General features: G+C 33.8%; 1 protein-coding gene across 3 annotated transcripts in view; it reads left to right on the top strand.

Annotated features, from left to right (window-relative positions):
- Window positions 1–22,543, top strand: part of LOC143252030 (regulator of microtubule dynamics protein 1-like) — a 43,477-nt gene that overhangs the window by 4,848 nt on the left and 16,086 nt on the right. For 2 of the 3 annotated variants that reach the window (XM_076503566.1, XM_076503564.1), the window contains exons 2-5: window positions 1,593–1,761; window positions 7,221–7,332; window positions 9,605–9,741; window positions 14,076–14,153. In XM_076503566.1, the coding sequence (XP_076359681.1) occupies window positions 1,593–1,761; window positions 7,221–7,332; window positions 9,605–9,741; window positions 14,076–14,153 (496 nt within the window). The remainder of the gene's footprint in view (window positions 1–1,592; window positions 1,762–7,220; window positions 7,333–9,604; window positions 9,742–14,075; window positions 14,154–22,543) is intronic. The other variant, XM_076503565.1, reaches the window with a different exon arrangement.

The raw sequence follows: 22,543 nt of genomic DNA, 5'->3' as shown, positions 1-22,543 counted from the left end.
TTTTATCTATTGAAAAACAAAGAGTGGAATTTACAAAATTTATTGGGAATGCATTCCTCTTCAATTACTCTAGCATAGTGGCCCAACATGGCCAGGTGGTTAGGGCACCAGACTTGCAACCTGAGGGTGGTGGGTTCAAATTTCTATCTCACCAAACATGCTCACCCTTTCAGCCATAAGGGCATTATAATGATACAGTCAATCCCATTATTCATTGGTAAAAGAGTAGCCCAAAAGTTGGCAGTGGGTGGTGGTGACTAGTTGCCCTCATGTAGCCTTGCAAGAAATTCAAAATAAACAAATATTCCAGAGTAATTAAATGAATAAAATAATCTAAGCCTCTCAGCTTTCATCTACTTTTGATTAACTCTCCAGTCTCTCTTGTTTAAAGTATCTTTCAGTTTCCGTATGTCAATTTTCATGATGTGAGTGACTTGACTTCACAGTTGGTTTCCATAAGAACAAAGTATAATGATGTTCTGATTGGTTTTATCCAAGTTCCCAGTTAATTTTCTAACTATATCATACTATATAAAATATTTTTATTATGATCTTTCATGTACTGAGTGAATGAGTGAAAAACAATCCTCAGAACTTCTGATTCATGTAATAAAAAACAGAATAATCCAGTAGGCTTCCAAACAATTCAAGCATTCCATGATGATGAGCCTCTTTCCATTTGGATCTCTACTAATCTACATTTACAGTCAGGCTGTACATAAGAGATACTAAGAAGTTTTGTTGGGAATCTTAACCAAAACATATAATGTTGTTTCCAGTTTCTTTGCTTTCATTTTTCTATTGTCTTTCAGCTTATGTTTTTACAAACAGAATTATCATTCCCCTCCTTTATTAACAGATTGCTTATAAAAAAACTGAAAAGTAATACTCTTATAACTTGCATTAACCAATATTTAGTAATACCTGTGTCATCTAACATGGTAACTGATCAGAAAGCTTCCTACTCTGACAACTAACCTTGGAAAGTACTAATATTAATATAAAATATAAACTTCTACCACCATAGTTAGTTATTCTTTTTATCTCACATTGTCTTCCATGATGTGTTATTCTGAGGTCAAAAACTTTCTCACTTCTGTTAAATAGCTATTTAGCACTTCCCCAAATACTGTTTGTAAGCTGTATAAAGGGAGTCTATCAGGTGCAAAAATCTCTCCTTAGTAATAAATCTATTTTACAAATCTAATCAACATGTCATATGATATATGTATTCCCAATAACATATTGTTTAATCCATGCATCAAGCTCATTTTAAGAGATATAAATAATACATTGTAATATTCCAAACAAATGAAATGGAGACTGAAATATTTAAGTTTTGTTCAAAACCTGCAAATATCATTAAAAGGACTTTTAGAAATGACATTTAAACAAGACTAAAATGACAATCATATGTTAAGTGAACGAACCTTATGTAACACAAAAATCTAAAATATCACTTTTTTTTATTGTACAGTAAGCTGTAAGGAGAGAGGATTCTATACCATTTAAAAAATATGACAATTATAATAATGAGTGCATTGTACACAAACATTTTCTTCCAATAACTTGAAACATTATTTAACTTTCAGTGAATTATTGCCCAATGACTGGACATACACAAGTGGCTCTATAGAGTTGCTAAACACCGTTGGAGATGTATCAGAACAAGATTTCTTTAGAGACATTGATCAAAGCCTGGAAGGTTCAACTGAAGAAAGACAAGATGCATATGCAACACTGTCTTCAAGGAAAAATGAGGTAAAGTACTTTTGAAAGAAAATTTCAAGTTTTTTTTTTTTCAATTTAGAGAATTAATAAAATTATTATAAACATTGTGCCAAGTATAAGAAAGAACTCAACAGGTTATTATTACAGACTGAAGAGTATTCAACAAGTCATGGGGGTTTGAATTTATTTTCAGACCATGGTTAGGATTTCAGTGCAAATTTTTAAAAAAGTAACAAATAAATATAAACTTTATTTTTAAGAGACATGAAAACCTGTAACTGATATTTTACCCTTTATCATCTATGGAAGGTTTTTTTTTCCATTATTTGTAATTGGTATAAATATGCAGGTGGAAATGGCAAAGGTTCAAAACACAAAGGTCATTCACAAGAACTTTAACAGGAATGACATGGAATATATATATATATATTTACTATGCAATTTAGTAAATCTATTCACTAATATTATCACTGTTTGTTATATTTAATGGCTATTTATTTATATTTCAAAACATTACTTAAAATCCAAAATAATTTCAAGTTTTCTGTAGACATATAGGAAATGATTTTTTCATTTATTACTATCATGGATTTCCTAGTAAAGGGGTCATCTGGTACCCAAAGGTTTTTTTTTTTGTTTTGATGTTATTGTTTAACACCTGTAATAAAAACTTAAAAATGCATTTCCATAATTGTACATTGCATCTAGTTTCTATGATTAGTATATGTTTTCCAGCTAAATAGTTTAAAAGCTATTACAATAAGAATTTGGTAGACAATAATCTATAAGAAAGATAAAATGATATATTTTGGGGGGAATGTAAATAATGTTTTGACAATACATTGGACTGTCTTCTTTAGGTATGTGGATGACTCCACAAATTCATCTTTTGTTATCTATGCTATTTGGTAGTTTTGTTTTGTCTCCTAATGAAATTTGACTGCCACACAGCAGGACCGTATGACCACAAAATAGGTTGTGAAAAAGAAATTGTACACATTCTAATCAAAGACAGCAAAATGGCTGAAGAATGGCAACTAGTGGATACATTTACCAAAATTCTCATTAAGCCACAATAATGGAAAGTGACCATTCCATCAGCCTTGACTCTGCTGGTTCCCACTGTAAGATGGGGTGTTCCTCAGTATACTTAATTGTTTGATCCAAACTGTACCTATCCTATGGACTATTATGGAAAAAGCTAGAACCAAGGAGGTGTTCTGCCCATTTTTGTTGGCTCTCATTTGCTGGCTTTTAAAATAAGATTTTAAGATCACCCATTACATGTCTTTAGTAAAAGACTTTTCCAACTAGAGTTCTAATGGAGATCTGGGTAAATCTTCAGGTCTCACCAACATAAAATTCTTCTCCCTTTGTTGAGTGGAGCACTGGAGACCTTTCCCACTTACCAGTTCCTATCTACTAGAATGGAGGACCCTGGAGAAATACTGCTAGTTGGGATTAGCACAATGCAGTAAAAAGTGAGATGATGGTGATCCTTCTAAACCATAACTGTTACCACTTGTGCTCTCCTACTTTAGCCAGACCCTGTTCAACTGCATAGAAGTGAGCATATGATGTACAAAAAATATGATCCAGATCTGATGTGCTTTCCTCCTGCAACCAAAGTCTATTGAATAGAGTAATAGTGAGTACAGATTATATGAAACCATACTGCATAACTAAAGTGCCTTCCTCCTGCAATAGGAACTCATCTTGGTAAAATTTATCTTGGCTCTTCCAATAATTCAATGTGGGATTCTAGCTTTTCTATCAGTAGAGGTGATTTATGATCTTAAAAGTTAACATTTTCCCGGTTTGAATATGTATTTCTGATAGATACCCATCTCTGAATACATTTCTATCCATTCCTCCCCATTTCTGATGCACATTTGTGTCTTGCCTTATCAAAGAATGAAATTATAAGAAGTGCATAGCAGGAGAGTAATTGTGCATGGAAGTTTTGTTGCCCTCTTATTGATGGAGGGCTTTTATCTAGCTCATTTCTTATTAAAACCAATGAAATTAGGTATTAGCTACCTTAAGAATAGCATGTAAATCTATCAGGCAGAACATGAAATAGATAGTTTTTCTGTTTAAAGAGATAAGTATCTATCAGTCATACACTTTCAGATCAGGAAAATATTAATGTCAGGTGGCATGGATTTTGTTACTCAAGCCATATATTATGCATTAATGGAATCTGCTATTTTTGTAGAGGAATCATGATACCAGGTGGTGGTAGTAGCAGTGTGATTTGATCAGGAAGCAGAATTTGAGCCCCTCGGTGTGGATTCATGTACGTGGTGAGGGGACCTCCCAGGGAAGGTTCTGTTCTTTCAAGTTACCTCCTCTGGGATCTAAACATTTACCTACATGTTTGCCAAGCATGGCAACCTGTGAAGGGGAGGAGAGGATCTTGGTGGTTCAGGGGTCCAACCCTAACACACCACTTTGGCCTTGAATTCCTGTAGATGGGTGGCTCCCCCTCGGGGCAGTTGTCTGGTCTACTTGGGTTAGGTTCAACCAAGTACCAGTGTCAGAAGTTCTCAATGGGTGTTGTGGACATTGTGTCTGATGCTGGTGTTTGGGTATAGTGCTCACAAAACCCTGGAATTGCTGCAGTGTCCTTGCTTGACATTGTAGTGCATCCCCTCATAGAGCTCCATGGTGGGTGGGGTCAATGGGCACTGAAATCTTCTTTTTTTCTATAGATCATTCAAGTAGAAATTTAAATAAAATAGTGAAAAAACAGTCAATAGGTAAATGACCACATCTTGAAGACTCTAATCAGCAATCTTCAACATCTGTACCACCAGTTGTACCTCATTTTCTCATCCTACATTCTCTTTCAGAGAAATCTTTAGGGCAAATGTCCCCCTTTTTTATTCAGGAGGGACTGGAGGGACTTTCTGGCTCTCCAAAGTCAGTACAGAAGCTTTGATCTGGAGACATATTGGTTGAAACATCCACATCCCAACACAGTGAACTCATTTTGAATTCAAAGGCAATTGGCAATGTACCTATTGAGGTTACACCTCATGCTACTTTGAATTCATCATGAGGAGTTATTGTTGAGAGGGATTTGAAGAACTTCCTGAAGTTAGAGATTTTCGCTGGTTTCTCCACTCAAGCAGTTTCTGCAGTGAGTCGCATCTCTACTCACAAAGATGGAGTTACACTCTCGACATATATCCTTGACATATTTGACATTTACATTGCGATGTGTACCTGTCACCATCAAAGCAGGTTATCTAAATTGCTGGGTACGGCCGTACATTCCAAACCCTCTATGATGTTTCCATTGTCAGAGGTTTGGTCACTTAAAGACATCATGTCATGGTTCCCTGATGTGCTTGTTGAGGTGGCAAGGACCACGATGCCTATGAGTGTGAAACAGACCCACATTGTGTCAACTGCAATGGTTCTCACCCTTCCTACTTTCGTTCCTGCCCTAAATGGTTGGAGGAAAAAGAGTTGCAGCATTTGAAAAGGCTCGTAACATTACTTATCCTGAGGCTCGGAAATTGCTGTCCACCACTTCATGAAAAGCCTTTTGACCACCATGGTTAAAAAAGTTGATGAATCAACTTGTACACCCATCTCTATTCCTCCCATACATTCCAACAAACCCCAAGATACATATCCTTTGGTTCTAGGTCCAGGAATTTCTTCGGATACATCTTTTTCTCCCACCCCAAGATGCAAAACAATCATCGTTCATGGCCTCAGTCACTGGAATTCCCTTCCAACAACAAAGACCTGCCCAATCGACCCAGGGCAGGATCCATGGAGATCGAATGACCTCCCCTGAATAAGGACAATAAGGAAAAAAGACGTGTCATAAACAGAAGGGTTTTCCAGCCAATTCACCTTCACATCATTAAAAATGGCCACCTTGATACAATGAAACTGTCAAGGTTTACGTTCTAATTTGGATGACATCATAATGCTGATTGCTTCCTACCATCCTGTATGTCTTTCCTTACAGGAAACATTTCTGAAGAATGCTGATATAGTTACCTTTCTGCAGTTTTCTCTGTACAGAAGTGACAGGCTGTTTGATGGACGAGTACATGGAGGGGTAGCACTGTTGGTTAATCAGCATGTGCCCACCCTGTCTTTGTCACTCAACACACCCTTGGAGGCCATAGCCATCCATGTTTCCTTGGGTCATACCATCACTGTTTGTTCTCTCTACATGTCACCTGGAGAAACATATGATCAATGGTTGCATGCAGAATCACCTCTACAGCTTTTGTGTTTACTGCTGAATTTTACACCATTTCTCTTGCCCTGGATCATATTGAAGCTAAGCAGTATTCCAACTGCACTACTTATACTGACTCGCTCAGTTTTCTACTGGCCCTGGAATTGCTTCACGTTGGTTCACACCCTGTTCTCGCTGATATTCAAAACCGACTTGTCCATTTCTCATTAACATCTACTTCTATCCAGTTTTTCTGAATACCAGGCCACGTTGGTATTCACGGCAGCTATAACCATTGGCACTATCACCACTGTGCCTATTCCATACATGGACTATGGCCTAGCTGCTTTGTGCCATAAAACACTAAATCAACCAACCATCCAGAATTTGAGGATGTATCGACCACTACATTCTGTAAAGTGGCACCAGTTATACTGCATATTTTATGGTCACATTCTCTGTCTTTTCTTAGTTCTTATTTGTTTATACAGATAAATTTGACTTTGGTCAGGTGGTTGATCATACCCATTCTCACTGTGCTGGACTAGTAGATGCAATTTATGCTGACTGAAATTCAATCTCATTATGTTCTTTGAAATCTTTAATTGAAAAGCAGAGTAATTTGTAAATATGTCCTTTGAAAGAGGACAACTTTAACTAGTTAATTTCTTAATAATTAAAGCCCCCTACAATAGTAGCTATTTATATTAACAGCATAACTAAACCACCTGTTCACACTTATATCACTGTCAGTTAGTTACCTGATTGAGAGAATAAAATACCAGTAAGTATATTTTGTATAGGCTTTTTAATCAAAACTTGCACATGCATACTAATTACTATTACCTCACACATATTTCAGATATTTTATTTATTTCTAATTGGTAAAGTATGTTGATTATATTGTGCTTATACCAGCTAAGGGCCACGTAAAATGCACATTTGGTGTTTATATGTAATGTGTACAAAGGTCCTGAATAAAAGAGAAATGCAATGTGTTCCTATTACACTGCTTCTCCAGTTTCTGAGGTCACACAGCATTCAATGCAAAGAGTTCATACTTGCCTTTGTTGTCTTTCCAAGCCCGTTTATTGAGGGTCATCTGCATGTGCTTTGTGTTTCTTTCAAGTGGCATTTGGTGACACTTTAATTCATGTTTTGTAATGAATATGGATCATTCCTGATTGAGGTCATTTTAGTGTCCTTCTCCTGATCAATTTGTTTACACTGAAGTTGAATGTTTTACTTTTATATTTTATCACTGGTTTGTTTTTTGCAGTTTGAAGGAAATGCAGAATATCTTTGGAGATTAGCTAAAGCTGCTTATCTTTGTGGAATAATAGCAGAGAACCATTCAGAACCAGAAAAGAAAAAAGATTTTGCTTTTGAAGGTGATATGTTTTTGTGTGTTATTGTGTTTTTGTCCAGTAAGTACTGTTATATATTTCATGTGTTTTCTTTGATCTTTTGTAGTTGAAGAAGACAAAAGAAAAAAAAATCTGCATCTAAATAAATATATTCTTAATGTGAATTAGCTGCCCAGAAATGCTTATCCACAAAAGTGTTTGTTACATAAATAAAATGGTTGGTTTATTTGAAAGTTTTTGATGTACAGTGATAATCTTTTTATGATTATTTTTTATATATAAAGACATGAATAATGCATAAAATGTTTTGTTTTTTATCATTAGCAAGTTACATATATATTGACATAATACAGTCTCATAAGTCCAAGTTGACATCTTTTGTCCAAATTTCCTAGTACAGGTTTCATGAACGTCAAACATAAGCATATCATTGTGGTAAAAGTTCATAATATTTAAATAATTTAACAGAAAAACTCATTATTTCAACATCTAAAGCACATTTAGTTTTATTTTTGAATGTGGCATAATAAAAAATTGTAGATTTTTTTTTTTTACTGTTATTGTGTGTTATTTTGCTACTACAACCAAAGTGGAGAAAAATATTACTTTAACACACATTTTCAGTGACATTGTTATCTCTATGTATTTATATATATATAATTGTTGGTTATCTGTTGATTAACTTTTGGTTTTGACTGAACAGATGTTGCTACTTATTAAGCATTAAATTATCAGTGATTTTGCAATTTACTAAGACGACACTACAAGGTTGCGATATGTAACTTACCAAGATTTTGACAAGCAGTGCGTAACTATTACTCTATATTAACAAGCATGCTTTGACCTTTATACAAAGGCATCAACTTTTCCAAATGATTGAGGTGCAAGGAGTAGCAAAACCCACCTCTCCATCCATCATAAAAAAGAAAAGAATGCTTGCATTTATATAATGGCAAAAGTGTTATTTCTCAAGGTACTTCTGATAATGAAGACCTTTACAATTGCTTCAGAGTCCACTTATTCTTTATGAATTTGGAGCATAGCAATGCTACTTGTAACTCTTTTTTTGGACAGCTTCAGGGTGCTCAGCAGAACATGCATCAGTAAATTTGGGGGATCTCCAAGAACCCACAAAATTGGCACCTATGCTCTTAGAGTTTATTAAGTAAGTTGATTTTAAAGCTTGTACTTGGATTTTTTCATATTAATTGTTATGGATAATTATTAATTGGATACATGACATAATCAAACTAAACATAGAATGTTGTTAAACTGAATAATTTTTTTGTAAAAGTGCAGAGCTGCACAATGCATTATCTACACTATATCCAAAGCAGATATTAAACCCTAAACTTACTGCTGAGGCAATGGGGAGAGGAAACTGAACTGAGAAATCTTTGAAGTACATTTTACTCGAGCATAAGGAAAAAATACAAGAAAAAAAAAAAGCCATGTAGTTACATAGCTTTACCTTAGACTGAAATATTGATTTTTTTTGTTAAGACAGTGGGTTAAATCAGGTCTTATCATTATTTAAATTTAGCTTGAAATAATAAGAATTTTAAACTAATAGAATTAAATCTGTTACATACAAAGTAATTGAAGACAGAATATTATATTTTGGGTCAACTTTGTTTAATATTGAAATAATCACAGTTTTATTCTTGTTGATGTATCACTGGGATCTAAGTCTAGTTGTTTGTGATTTCTGTTATTTTTGAAATTGTTGTTTCAAAATTTTATACTATTTACTTTAAATGGAAAATTTGGTGAATGTTTGGATTATGACTGACAACTAAATTTATAAAATTGAAAATATGTTTTAAATGTTTTAACTGGAGATGGAGGTACTTTTAGGAAGTAATAATTGGAATATTTTTGAACCATCAAATATAACTTATTAATTCTTATAAATTCACAAACAATTGATAATAATGTGCAGTACACACCAAACAACATACAGTACTATTATTTTAATAAATATTCAGTTGTGATTTTGGAACTCAGCTCAAATTATTTGATTTTCTGTATTCTCAACTTTTTAATAACATGAAATCTCTTTAAATTTATTACAATAAAATTTGAAAGTTCTTTTCAAACTCCTGTCTATCACTTCTGCTGCTTGCAAACTATATACTTTTACAATACTTCAGAAAATCACTGAAAGAAACTTGTAAAAGAATTGAAACAAATACAAGAGTGATTTATATTATTTATAAGTTATACCCAACAGTAAGCTATGATTTGAAGAGAATTTCCATCAATTTTATTAAACTTTTTTCATAATAATTTCCAGCTTTTCATTATGGAAAGCAAGCATTAGAAGCAGAACCAAGTATAGCTGATGTTCAGAAGTGGTATGCAATCACTCTTGGAAATCTGTCAGACTATGTCAGTACTCAAGAGAAAATTCAAAATGGATTTGAATTTAAAGTAAGTTTTAATATCTAAATTGTTTAACATAAGACTTTGCAGTTCAATGTTAAGTTGATGCGTTCCTAAATTAGCTTCATTCCAGCTCTCAAATACCTCCTCATCCTTAACTCCAGTATTCCTTTGTCATGGCTACAAGGCTAAGTTATCTATCCTCTCATCATCTCATGTCTGAAACCATACACTGTGATCTCAGTAGTCATCATGGGGATTTAAAGTTGGCTTTTTTCAATACCTTGGCCAGTCCTCTCTTTCCTCCTTGGTTTCTCATCTATAAAAACCTCATGATCCAGTGAGCTATCACTGTCTCTCTCAGTTCCTGTTTCTATTCCTCCTGCTCATCAGAGTCAGCTGTTTAAGTTGTTACTGACTCATACACATATAGTTCATCAACCTTGAAGTCTATTTTTTTTTTCATTTCTCAACTACATCAGGCTCATCCTTCTTCCATCTATCTATGAGATACAGAGTAATTAGTCACCTCAATCTTACTTTTCCTCCTTCCTGTATATGAGGTTTTCTTTCTTTTGGAGACTCGTGTTTGTAGAGCAAACCCCAAAACAGAATAAATGTAAAGCAGGAACATTCTGATACTTACCTCTTCTTGATTTGACTGCCTTCTAGTCTTGAAACTCCAATTTAGTTTCACATGTTTACTACATGGTTCAGCTGCATTTAAGCATGCAAATTAATATGTAATAATCATTCACCAATAGTAGTGTGATGTGGACCCTCTTCTTGCAGCTGACTCCCTTTATGCAACTGAATCTAGTCTTTAGTTCTTGATTTGGTAACTGTGTTAAGACCTACTGCTTGATTTCAAACATTTTTTTCTTCTCTAGTACATTTAGAAAATATGTAGTTACTGAATTTCACATTTCAAAAGTATTGTGTGGAATACATTGTTGTGTTCAAAGTCTTATTTAATTGTGAATTTATTTCTCACTTAATTATTTGTAGTCAGTCAGTATTTATGAATTCACAATTTAATGTTATGACTATAATGGCTGAATGTTTTGTAGATTAATTACATGTGGGAAGTTAGTATGTTATGCCCCTCATGTACTGCAAAGACTCATGCTCTTGTATATATATATTAGTTCATTGAACTCTTGGGTTATTCAAGTTTTGTCAGAAAGACTCTTCCCCTTTTCCTTCCATCTCCTGCTTCCTTCCTCTTCTTGTTTTCTGTCAGTGTCTTGCAGAAATGGTTCGATACCTTCTCATGAAGTTTTTTTCTCCTGTACTTCAGCACCTTCTCTCCTGACATGAGAGGTTTTGTCTCTTTTGGTGAGTTGGGCATTACTAGAAGTTCATATCCCTTTAGTTGAACCCACATGCATTCCTTGCAGTGGGTACTATAAAATCAATGGCACCTCATCAGCAATCCTCTGGATTTACAGATACCCTTCCTGTGCTTTCCTTTACTCTTACTTCCTTAGTGGTTAGACAGGAAAACATGGTAATGGGGGTACCTATTTCTCCCCCTCTCTAAATATCCATCCATTCACAGATGCCTTCTTGTGAGGATGGAGTGTGTGCTGGTAATACACAGGATATCTCAAAGCCATTGGTCACAGGAGGAGTACAGTATTTATGTGAGTGTTTTGGAACTCCTTCCTGTTTGTCAAACAGGATTTTTGTCCCCGCTGATTTCTCAAAGCCCGTTCCCTTAGCTGTGGTTAGATAGTAGATAGTAGATTTGGAACTCCTTCCATTGTTTGTCAATTAGAATAGGCATTCATTTCTAAGAGAGTCATAGTTAACTATGACTTTATGCATAACAGTTATGACTCATTTTGACAACTGAACATTTGTCTCTTAAATCACTAATCAGTGGGTACTTCATCCTGGTTCTGACACTTCTGCACCCTAAAATTCCTCTTCTGGGCTCACAACCATCAAATTTATTTGCTGGTATGTCACATACTGAGTATCTTTAATCTTGTTTCAATCATTGCCCCTACCTGATATATTTCTACTCACAGAGTGGTCTCTTGACCCCAAGTATTCTTATGACTGTGTGCTCAGTTGGATTCTAGACAACCGGATGCACTTGCCCGTTCTTTTAAATTTCAAGATTCCTCTTCTATGTTCTTAGTTCCACTTCATTTGGCTTTGTCTGTAAATGTATTCATATTCATGTATGATTGGACCTACCATTCATTTCTTCCAATTTTTACCATGTTATTTCCATTCCTTCTATATTCCATGTTTATTCCCACCCAATTGTCTTGTCCAGTCCATGATTTACAGTGTTACATGTGAAACACAACACCCATCCATGACTCTTGCTTCCATTTGTTTATTTATTGGAATCCATCAATTTCTTGTGATATTTCTAATATTATCCTTACCAGTTGATTTCATCAGGTTATCAATCCTGCATATTCTTGTCTTTCTAATGAATCATAACAGCTGTCCTGTGTATTATCCCATCAGATCTACCATCTCACACTGTTCTTGGCTGTTCATTTTCATCATCCTTTGGAGGATATTATTCAGACCAGCATATGGATCATTGCCCATGTTTTTAGACATATTGCTTGCACCATCTGGCAGTTTTCTGCTCAGCCAAATATTGTTATCCCTCTGTAACTATCCTTCATACATTGCTACATCTCTGTGTAAGTTTTAGTTTTTTTTTAATTCAGGGACTTATTTCACATGTAATGGATCTCACTCTATGGCAAGCAGCATTTCTCCAGATATACTGATGTTGAAAATCCACAGTGTGAGATCTGTAAGGTCTATCATGCTTGCTGTGAAGATTTAGTGTTTCACAAGACTGCTTGTAGATTTTCCTCATGGTATATTGCACTATAAATATGTTGGTACTGGACCGTACACTCATGTACTAGCATACAGAAAAAGATTGCCACCCATCTTTACGTTCCGTAGATTGTTGAAATCTGAAAAGGCCTTCTTTTTAAAATGTGACCATATTTTATAAACACTTTTCCACTAGAACAAAGCCAGGTCAGGTTACTTTGTAAAGGCTGGTTTTATACTGTTGGATATGGTAAGATTAGTGCACGTGTGCTGCATCATTGCAACTTCTGTAATGCTAGTGGAACCTGGCTGAAAAGTCAGTAAAGTAAAAATAATAAATATATATACAGATGTACAATGTGAGATTTAAGCTATTCAGATTAAACATTTTCATTTTGTGTTATGATTTGTAGTCATTCTAGAATGAATAATTAATTTATCTCTTCCTAAATTTTTATGGTAGTTACGAGGCTGATCAATTTGACCAAACCCATACAGGCATACAATAATGAAATAAGTAAATAAATATGAAGTTTTATTTTCAAAAGAAACATTTGATAATTATCTGGAAGTTATTAGCAGGTTATAAAGACTTTGCATGTGAAATTTGACAATTTTCTGATACATAAAACCATTCTTTATCTCAAAATTATTCTGCATGTTGGACAATCAACATTTGTGAATAAAAAATGCATGACTAAATAGTTATTTAAAAAATCTTAAAACTTAATTTAAAAAGTCAAATATTTTGTATACTGAAGCCTTGTAATATTTTTCTGATAATATGCAAGCTTTTGTGAAAATATGCTTACTGTATTAAATATTATAGTATAAAAAACTATAATAAGCACAAAATGGGACTGAACGTGTAGTGAGAAAGTTAACAAACAATCCTCATGGATCAATTTTGCTTTCCAACAACAACAACAACAAAAGAAATTGTTGCATTTTTAATTCCTCTGAATGTATTTTATTTGGAAAATATTAAATTTCAGATGAAATACACAGTAGTGATAGCCCAGCAGAATTTAGGGTTTACACAGTGGTAGAGGGTCGTAGAAGTATCATGGCCTAAACTCCACCAGAAATAAATGGGTCGATAAATATATTAACATAAGTAATTAATTAGCTTTTTAACCTTGTAGAGTGTTTAGAATGTTACTTTAAGATAAAATCCAACCAGCTGCCACAAAACTGTGACCAGCAGAGAGGAAGAGAAAGATGAGGGAAATATAATTCATAACTTTAAGAAATATTAAAAGTGTTTATGTATGTATGTGTGTGTCATCTAGCTTGAGAAAATAATGTAAACATTATGTCTCAAATATTAAGCCTGTTTCTTTACCCTTTTTGCAGTTACATTTTCACTTTATGCTACATATCTTATTTCTCTATTATTTTGAAGATCCTTGTTCTCCCTTTTGAAATTTACAATTTCTAATAATCTTGTCTAACTTTGTGTTCATTCAAGTGTAGATGTTTAACATATTGTTTATGTAGAAACTTAATATTATTATTAATGTGTCTTCAAAGATGGTGATGACTTTATTTCTTTAATAAAGAAACATATCGACACTGCTCTTTCATTGAATAGTAGTGATCCAAGTCTCCATTATTTATTGGGAAGATGGTGCTATGAGGTGAGTTCATATGAATTCTAATGATTTTTTTGTTTTAGCTAGAGCAAAAAAACAAACACTTGTGAAAGAGATGTAGTTAGAGGTATATTATATTGTATATTGTAGATAAAAATATAAAAATTATTTTCTTCAGTATTGGTTTTTACTCCAAATTGTTGAATCAATCAAAATCAAGTGACTTATGATGTAATTTTAGTTGGAAATTTGTAAAAGTATTATTTATTAACTTACCAGAAGATTTTTGAAAAGGTGTCAAACTAGCTTTTACTTAAAAACAAGTATTATGAAATGACACATACTTGTATTGTTATTAATTTGTTTTTAATATACTCATTATTTTCATTTGAGGAATTTTTGACAGGATAGTGCAGGGGTAGAAATATTCTAAATTTTCAGCAGGACACATGTCCTGCTGGACAGTGAAACTTGCCGGGCATTAGAAATTTTAGCAGGGCACCTCAAAATTGTCACCGGACATTACCAAAACCAAGAAATCAAGTATAGACAATTATTATATAAAACAGAATCATTTTATTTATGGCACTGAAACATTATTTCAAAGCAAGTGGCAACAAGCCTTGTATCCATTAAAAATGACACATCAATCAAACTGGTAGATTTAGTCATCCAGCACTAAGACATCAGCTGATGTAGACTCAGTATCTCTATTGTCTCTACGTGTGCATGTTCCATGTGGACTCGCAAATCGTCTGGTTTTTTTACTGTCCTTCCACCAGGATTCTACAGACTTGCACAGTAATTCTGTGCTTGCAAGATCACAGGTCTTATTCTTAGCTAATTTTATTGTCATCAAGTTATTAAGAGAATCATTTATTAGTTTGGACCGCCAGTCATCCTTAATAACTGCCATCTGGGAAAATCCACGTTCTGGTTCAGCAAATGACATGGAAATCACTTGCATAAGGCATACCAAGGCCAACACTGTTGATCCAGGGAAAGGTTTACCGTCATCAACAGTAATTTGACTTAACATGTGGGCCCACAATCCACTTGCACTACTAGCCAGGGACTCATCTGATTTGGCAAATCTTGTGACTTTGAGCAGTGTCTTGTGTAAGTCAGCTTGGCAAATATCAGCTGCAATGTTGAAACCCTTAGCTTCTAGCAGAGCAACAAAGTGGTCCAATAGTGTCAAGAGTTCATTATGGCCATAAGATGGTAATGGTTCCTTGCTTTTAGGCCAGTTGCTTGGTTAAAAAATTTGAAAGGCACCAATAAAATCCTTATCAAATTCTTCAAATCTCTCATTCAGATATGTGACAATTTTACTTATGAAGATGGCAGTTTCTTCAGCCACTGATTGAGCAACTGTCTCTTTTGTGGCACTTTTTGAGCCTCTGGCCCTTGTTTGACCACTAATAACAATCACCTTTCCTCTAAGTAACCACTTGCCAGTTTGTTCACTTGTTGTGAGCTCTTTAACAATTTTCTGGGATCTCTCAACATGATTCAGACTGCCCAGCTTCTCTTTGCAAACAGCGAGTTTGTCAGAAACAATGTTCACAGTAGCAGAATTGTCTTGCATTTTGAGACTAAGAGATGTCAAAACAGGCAGAACTGCCAAGAGTATGTTCATGTACAGGATGAATTTAAGGCTTGTCAAAGTACTGTATAATCATGCAGCTTTCTGTCTACGTTCCCCTTTGTCATGCAGTTTTACTTGATACAAATGCTCCACTAAAGCTAGCCAGTTATGAGAAACTGACTCCAGAGCACGCTCTTTGTAGGCTACACACTGGGTTCCTGTTCCTTTTGTTGGCTTTCTAACAATAATGTTGTTGGCTTTACCATCTTCTTTGAGGCCAGCCCAGTTCTGTGGGGAATTGTCATAAAACTTCCTTAGGTTTTCTAAAAAAGGTTTGGATACTATCAAGGTTATGGATGTTCTTGATGGATTTCTTAATTGCAAGTTCCAATCTGTGGCTAACACAGTGGATCCCAATCAAATAAGGTTTTTGCACCTTCAATCTGTTGACAAGTCCTTTATTTGTGCCAAAATTGACAACTGCCCCATCAGCTGTCAGGCATACAATTGATTCAAGCCAGTTGGGAAACTTGCCATATATGGACAATGCTGCAAGTACAAAAAATTAGTACCCAATATTAGTTACTTTCTGTTAAAAAAAATAAAGTACATTTGTACTTTGGAAAATTCAATTGCTCCGTTATCTATTACGCTAGTTGTGTTAGGTTAAGCCACAATTCCGTCAATGGTAAATACATGGTTCTTCTTGGTTTAAATCATTTGAAAAATGCATGAATTTTCACTGATGTATATTAATAATGGAATGACTATGTTAACCTGAATTAAAACACAAATGTACATGAAATATTGTCCATTTTAATTTTTCTTAATTAGGAATTCAGAAAATTCTCATCCCAGGTAATTAAGAAACCTTTACCTGAACTAAGTTCCTGTAGCAAGTGTTCAGAATCAGTCTTCTCAACTGACTGCAGACACAGAAAGTGGGTTACTGGGTAACAGTCACTGTCCAAGTATCTTACATAGACCATCTTGTTCTCAATGTTGGCAGTGTCTATTGAGCTGTCAGTCATAATGCCAAAGAATAATGAGGTGTGCAGACGAGATTTGACATTAATTCTAATTGTTTCAGCAATATACTTCGTAAAGATAACTGTTTGTTTGTCATTGGCATAATGTTCTGTTATGTTCATACTAAAGTTGTGCTCCTGCAGCAACAGAAGCTCTTGAAAATCACTGAATGGTTTGGCATTCAAAGCCATATAAAGGACAGTCCTGAACAGCACAAGCAAATGATCTTTCTCAGTCTGGTTAAGTTTGCTCAATTCTTTCATCATGGGACTTAAATCAGGTGTTTCTTTTGCTGTCTTAGCTTGACAGTTTGGACTGTTGGCACGACCGTTTTCATGCTCTTTAACAGCACTTGCTCTCAGGTTGGAACATCCTGTTATCAAGGTGTTCTTCTGCCTTCCGCTACTTTGGTCATATTTCTGGCAAATTGAGCAAAACATCAGTCTGGTAGTGTTATTATACTCCAGCTATGGTTGGCCTCTATTCCATTCATCCTTGAAATGATGAGTAGGCTTAGCACCAGTACTAGCAGTAACAGTTTTTGCTTTAACACTTGGGCTTGGGTCAACAAGCTTGGGTTTTTTTCACTCGGGGTTCCACAGTATTGTCTTCTGATTCATTAGTCTTGCTCGTGAAGCCAAACTGAAATAGATCGTGAGACTTTCCTGTTTTTATACTATCAGACGCCATAGTCAAATCGTCGTGAATGTTTGGCAGTCACGTGACTATCCGAGACAGCACGAATAAGGGAACCTAAAAAGCACATTTTGTGAGCATTCACGACTGCTTTTTAAAATTTGCTTTTTTTTTTGTCTCAAATTAAATCTTAAATTTTGCAAGTTATTTTCCACTCATTATAGAATATTCTTTTAAGCAAAATCTTTGGGCTGTGCATACACAGCTTTTGCCTCACTTATTTTTGAGGGGATGATGTATTTGTGTCTAATATGTTAGGAATATGACCACTGGTCAGGATGTCCTGTGATAGATGGGAAAGTGTCGGTCAAACTTGATTTTTTAACAAACATGTCCAGCTTTAAAATGAAAATTTTGAACCCTGTAGTGCATGAATTAAATGCAATGCAAACTTTTGATTTTTTCAAATTAATTTTCAAATCAGTTTGGTTATGTGAAAAAAAAAAAGATTAAAACAGTAAAGTGACCTGGTATCTTTAGATACGTTGGACAGATTTTCATATTTCGTGCAACTTTTAAAAGTTCCCAAGTAAGTTAACAATAAGTTTGTAAATTTACAAAGCTAAAAATCCAAGCTAAATTATCCTTGAAAGAAAGAGGACAGATAAACCCAGTCTTTTGCCTTGGCTCAAACAAATGTACAATGTTTTAATAATGAAATTCTGCTCTAGAAGCTTACTTTTTGCCTCTAAATTCTTTCTAAATATTAGTCTGTTTTCTCTTGAGGTGTTTGATATAGTAAAGCACAAAGACAAACAGATAAGTTTAAATTTATGGTTAAATCTGAGCATTTTACCTATATTTCAAATATAATAAAATATTATCCTATGTACAGAACAAATTATGAAATATTTTTTGAGGTAAACATAAAAAATACATGTATGCATGTGTGTGTGTGTGTGTGCTGCTGCTTAACAATTTAGAAACATTATTGTGGCACTTATTAACGTGAAGGTAATAAGTGGCAGAATAATTTTGTTATACAGGGTGTTCAGAAAGTCACTGTGCAGTTTTGTAATCATATGTTATTATATTTCAGATTTTGATCCCAATATGGTGTTTAAAAATAAAATATGAAGGATCCTAGCCTGTATTGATGCCAATGGGGATCACTTTCAACATTGTTTATAATTGTCATTCATATTTACCTCCTCTATTCTATATTGAAACATGTCTGTTAATAAATATATAAGTGCACAGTGACTTTCCGAACACCCTGTATAAGAAAAATAAAAGCTTATACATATGTTCAGTTTCAACTTTTATATAAAAGCTTATACATATGTTCAGTTTCAACTTTTGGTCAGAATGAGCAGTTCTAACATCTATATGTTATATGAACATACTTAATTTAAAACACCTTCCAAGAAAAACTTACACTGTAACTGTTAACATTACATTTATTCTGCTTTATATGTAATTATCTATCTAAATATATACTTGTTAAAACAATTAAATCCATAGATATACTAATATTCAAGTAATTTTCTCTGAAATATCTATTTTTTTACTCTCACTTTCTTGTGTTTTAGTTACCATTTTCTTAATTTTTCAAAAGCAACCTGTTGACTTTATTCAAATGATATAAAAATACTTATGAATTTGGAAACTTTAGGAAAACTTGGGCTAAAATAGACTAATTTTGATTGATAGGTGTTGTGCTTACTAGGACAGGGTCACAATTGACCGGCTGAAGGATAAAACCTCAGGCTAAACAAGATGAGTGAATGCTGCCATATTGAAAAATGTTGTCCATATTTCATAACTTTTAATAATGACCATCTTGCAGTAATATTATTATTTTATCAATTAAACTCTTACAGTGATTAATGTCTCATAAATAGTTACATTTACATTAATTGTTTTTCCTTTGTTAATAGACAAGGTTCAGACTTCTATCACTATTACACTTAGACAACATAACCTACTTGGCCAATGAGAATCATGGGTTAATTAATAACCTTTGTACCTATCTGAATTTCACAGTATGACCCTTTCTGACTTGTTGGATTGGAATTAACAATACATCAGGAAAGATTTATTTACAGTCAGACGAGGTCAGTTTAAAGCCATACCATCGCATCAAAGCATTGTCCTTCAGTGTGGCCATCTAACCTTTATTTTGTTTAATGCCAATGCATAAGTAGAAGTACTTTGGGTGGACATTGATCATCAAAGTACAAGGGAAATTAATATAACTACAGAGTGAGTTTTACAAGGCTTTTTCCCATGCCAGGGAGCTTGGACCTAAAGTTTGAGGCCATACCAAAGACATTTATACCCTTCAATCACATGTTTTGATATTTTTTTATTTTACCAAAATTATATATACTCATATGCTAACACACACACTTCTAATTTTTTAGTGAAGGATACAAATCAAATGTATTTATTATGGAGTTCAAGGATTGACTCCAACATTGTATTGTCACAAACAACGCTTAGTACATCATCAGTGGAACTTTCTTTAAGAAATTCTATTTTGATGATAGCATAAATATCAACAAAGATATCTTCTTTTTTTCAACAACCATGCAAAAGGTATGTTTTAGTGGAGTTGTTTTCACTCTTAGTGCATCTTTATTGGGCATTTCTTCTTTTTTATGTATCATTTTTTATTACTTTTCATAATTATATATTCATGTAAAATACTTCATACGTATTGAGCAACTTGACATAATTTTAAATTAGTGATGATGAGAAAACCCGCTTGTAGAGAAATGTGTATGTAAAAACGGCTGGTTTGGGTTGAGAAAATTTTTTATGTGGAGGAGCGAACAACATTTTGACCTTTTTCTGTCATCGTCAGGTTCACACAGAAAGAAAGTGGTAACTGGCCAATAGCTGACCATATGTTTGAAGGGGGTTGTGTAACTGAGTATAGGAATGTAGAGGGTGTGCTTAAATGTTTGATTATATTATTAATATAGGTATAAAGGTGTTCCTTTATATTGGTTTATTTTGGGCTTGAGTTGTTGTATAAGTAAGGCTTCTTTAATTTTGCATTTGCTTATGTTTGTTTCTTTGTTTAGTATTTGGGTGTTTTCTATGGTTATGTTGTGGTTGTTTGATTTGCAGTGTTCAAAAACGTGTGGTGACTTTTTGTGTTATTTGAATCTGGTTTAAATGTTTTACTTGTTTCTCCAATATAGAAATCGTGGCAGTTATTACATTGTATTTTATAAATAATGTTGGTGTGGTGTTTGTCAGTGTAGTTTTACATAGTATAAACCTTAGTTTTGTGCCTGGTTTTTGAATAAATTTAGTATTAACTGGAATTTCATATTTTGATATTAGTTTTCCAAATGTTGGTTATTTTTCTGCTGATGTCGGGAATATATGGTATGCAGCAGTATATGGTTTTGTGATTTTTAAATCGTGGGGTATATTTACTTTTATTAATTGATTTTGCCTTTTGTCTTTGTGTGTGCGTATAGTGTTTTATACGGTTTATGGAGGAAACTTATTGATGTTGATGAAGTATTGTTTTATTTTGTCTAATTCTTCGTTAATTTTATCTGGCGAGGATAATTTTATGGCTGTGTTTATTTGGTGAGTCAGTCTTGCGTAGGTAGGAATAAAGTGTTTTTGAAATTGTGTTGGCTTTTTTCATTTTTAGTAGTATTTTGTTTTAAAAAAAGTTCTCAACCCAAACCAGCCATTTTTACATATATACAGGGTGTTCGGAAAGTCACTGTGCAGTTTTGTAATCATATTTTATTCAGTCTATTTCAAGCCAGCAACTGATAGCAGTGTTTAGAAACAAAATAAGAAGGATCCAGGCCTGTATTGATGCCAACAGAGGTCACTTTCAACATTGTTTATGATTGTTATTCATATTTACCTCCTGTATTCTATATTGAAACATGTCTGTTAATAAATATATAAGTGCACAGTGACTTTCTGAACACCCTGTATTTCTCTACAAGTGGGTTTTCTTGTCATCACTGATTATTATTTCATCATGGCAATTGTACAAGAAGTGTAAGTCTTTGTGTTTTCTTTATGTATTTGTACTTATTTATGCAACCATTATGTCTGAAGTAACGTACCTTACAACACTACTAACAGTACATGCTCATACACTCATAAAGAAACAAAGAAACTTAAACCAAAGAGTTATAAATAGAAGAAATGACATCTATTTCATTCAACAATGTAGAAGGGAACAACTAACCCCTAATTTTGTAATGGTAAGACTGTTAAAAAATTTTAATCAAAGCACAAACATTATCCAAAATTTACAGAATAAACTACTTAAAGCCATGTTGAACACAAAATACAAAGAACTACATGACTTGCAAAAACAAAAAATGAACATAGACCATCAATTGGCATGCTGCATTAAATCAGAGATTTATGGACTTATACAAAGAAACACAAACCAAATCGACACTAGGAATGACAGGAACAAACAGATCTGCCACAACAAAAAGCTGGAGAAACTAAGATGCAAACAACAGAAAAGACATCACAACAAACCGTTGACTAACCTCATAATTAACAGAACTGACCGACAATTAAACACAGGTGAGATACATCTACTAAACAAAAGACTCAACTTCGCAATAGCACCTAGGTATATTCCAACCTTAGAAATTAAAACAACTTTAGAAGACCTAGCCAGGAGATTTGTGATACTTTCCACAGAAAACAAAAACAAGAAAACAACCAACAGAAGGACGACAACTTTGACAGTTTTATTGACATCCAACAGCCAAACTTCCCAGAAAAAATTAAAAATTTATATTTTCCAGAAACACCTAAAAACAACATCTTAAGTGATTTTTTCAAAGAATTTTCTCACAAAACCATCAACATAATTTCACAAAACAAAAAACTAAAAAACAACCTTACAAAAAGAGACATTAATTCCATTAAAAACCTAAAACAAGAAAAAAACATAAAACTTCTAAAAGCAGATAAAGGAAATGCTATAGCTATAATGAACACGAATGAATACATCCCAAAAATGAAGAACATCCTATCAGACACAAACAAATTTAAACCAATACACACAAATCCAACAAAGACACATGAAATGCAACTAAACAAAATACTACTACAAATGAAAAAAGCCAACACGATTTCAAAAGCACTTTATTCCTACCTACTCAAG

Source organism: Tachypleus tridentatus, chromosome 6 (assembly GCF_004210375.1).
Source record: "Tachypleus tridentatus isolate NWPU-2018 chromosome 6, ASM421037v1, whole genome shotgun sequence".
Classification (NCBI taxonomy): Eukaryota; Metazoa; Arthropoda; class Merostomata; order Xiphosura; family Limulidae; genus Tachypleus; species Tachypleus tridentatus.
Note: the sequence above shows the minus strand (reverse complement) of the source record. Positions and strands in the feature narration are given on the sequence as shown.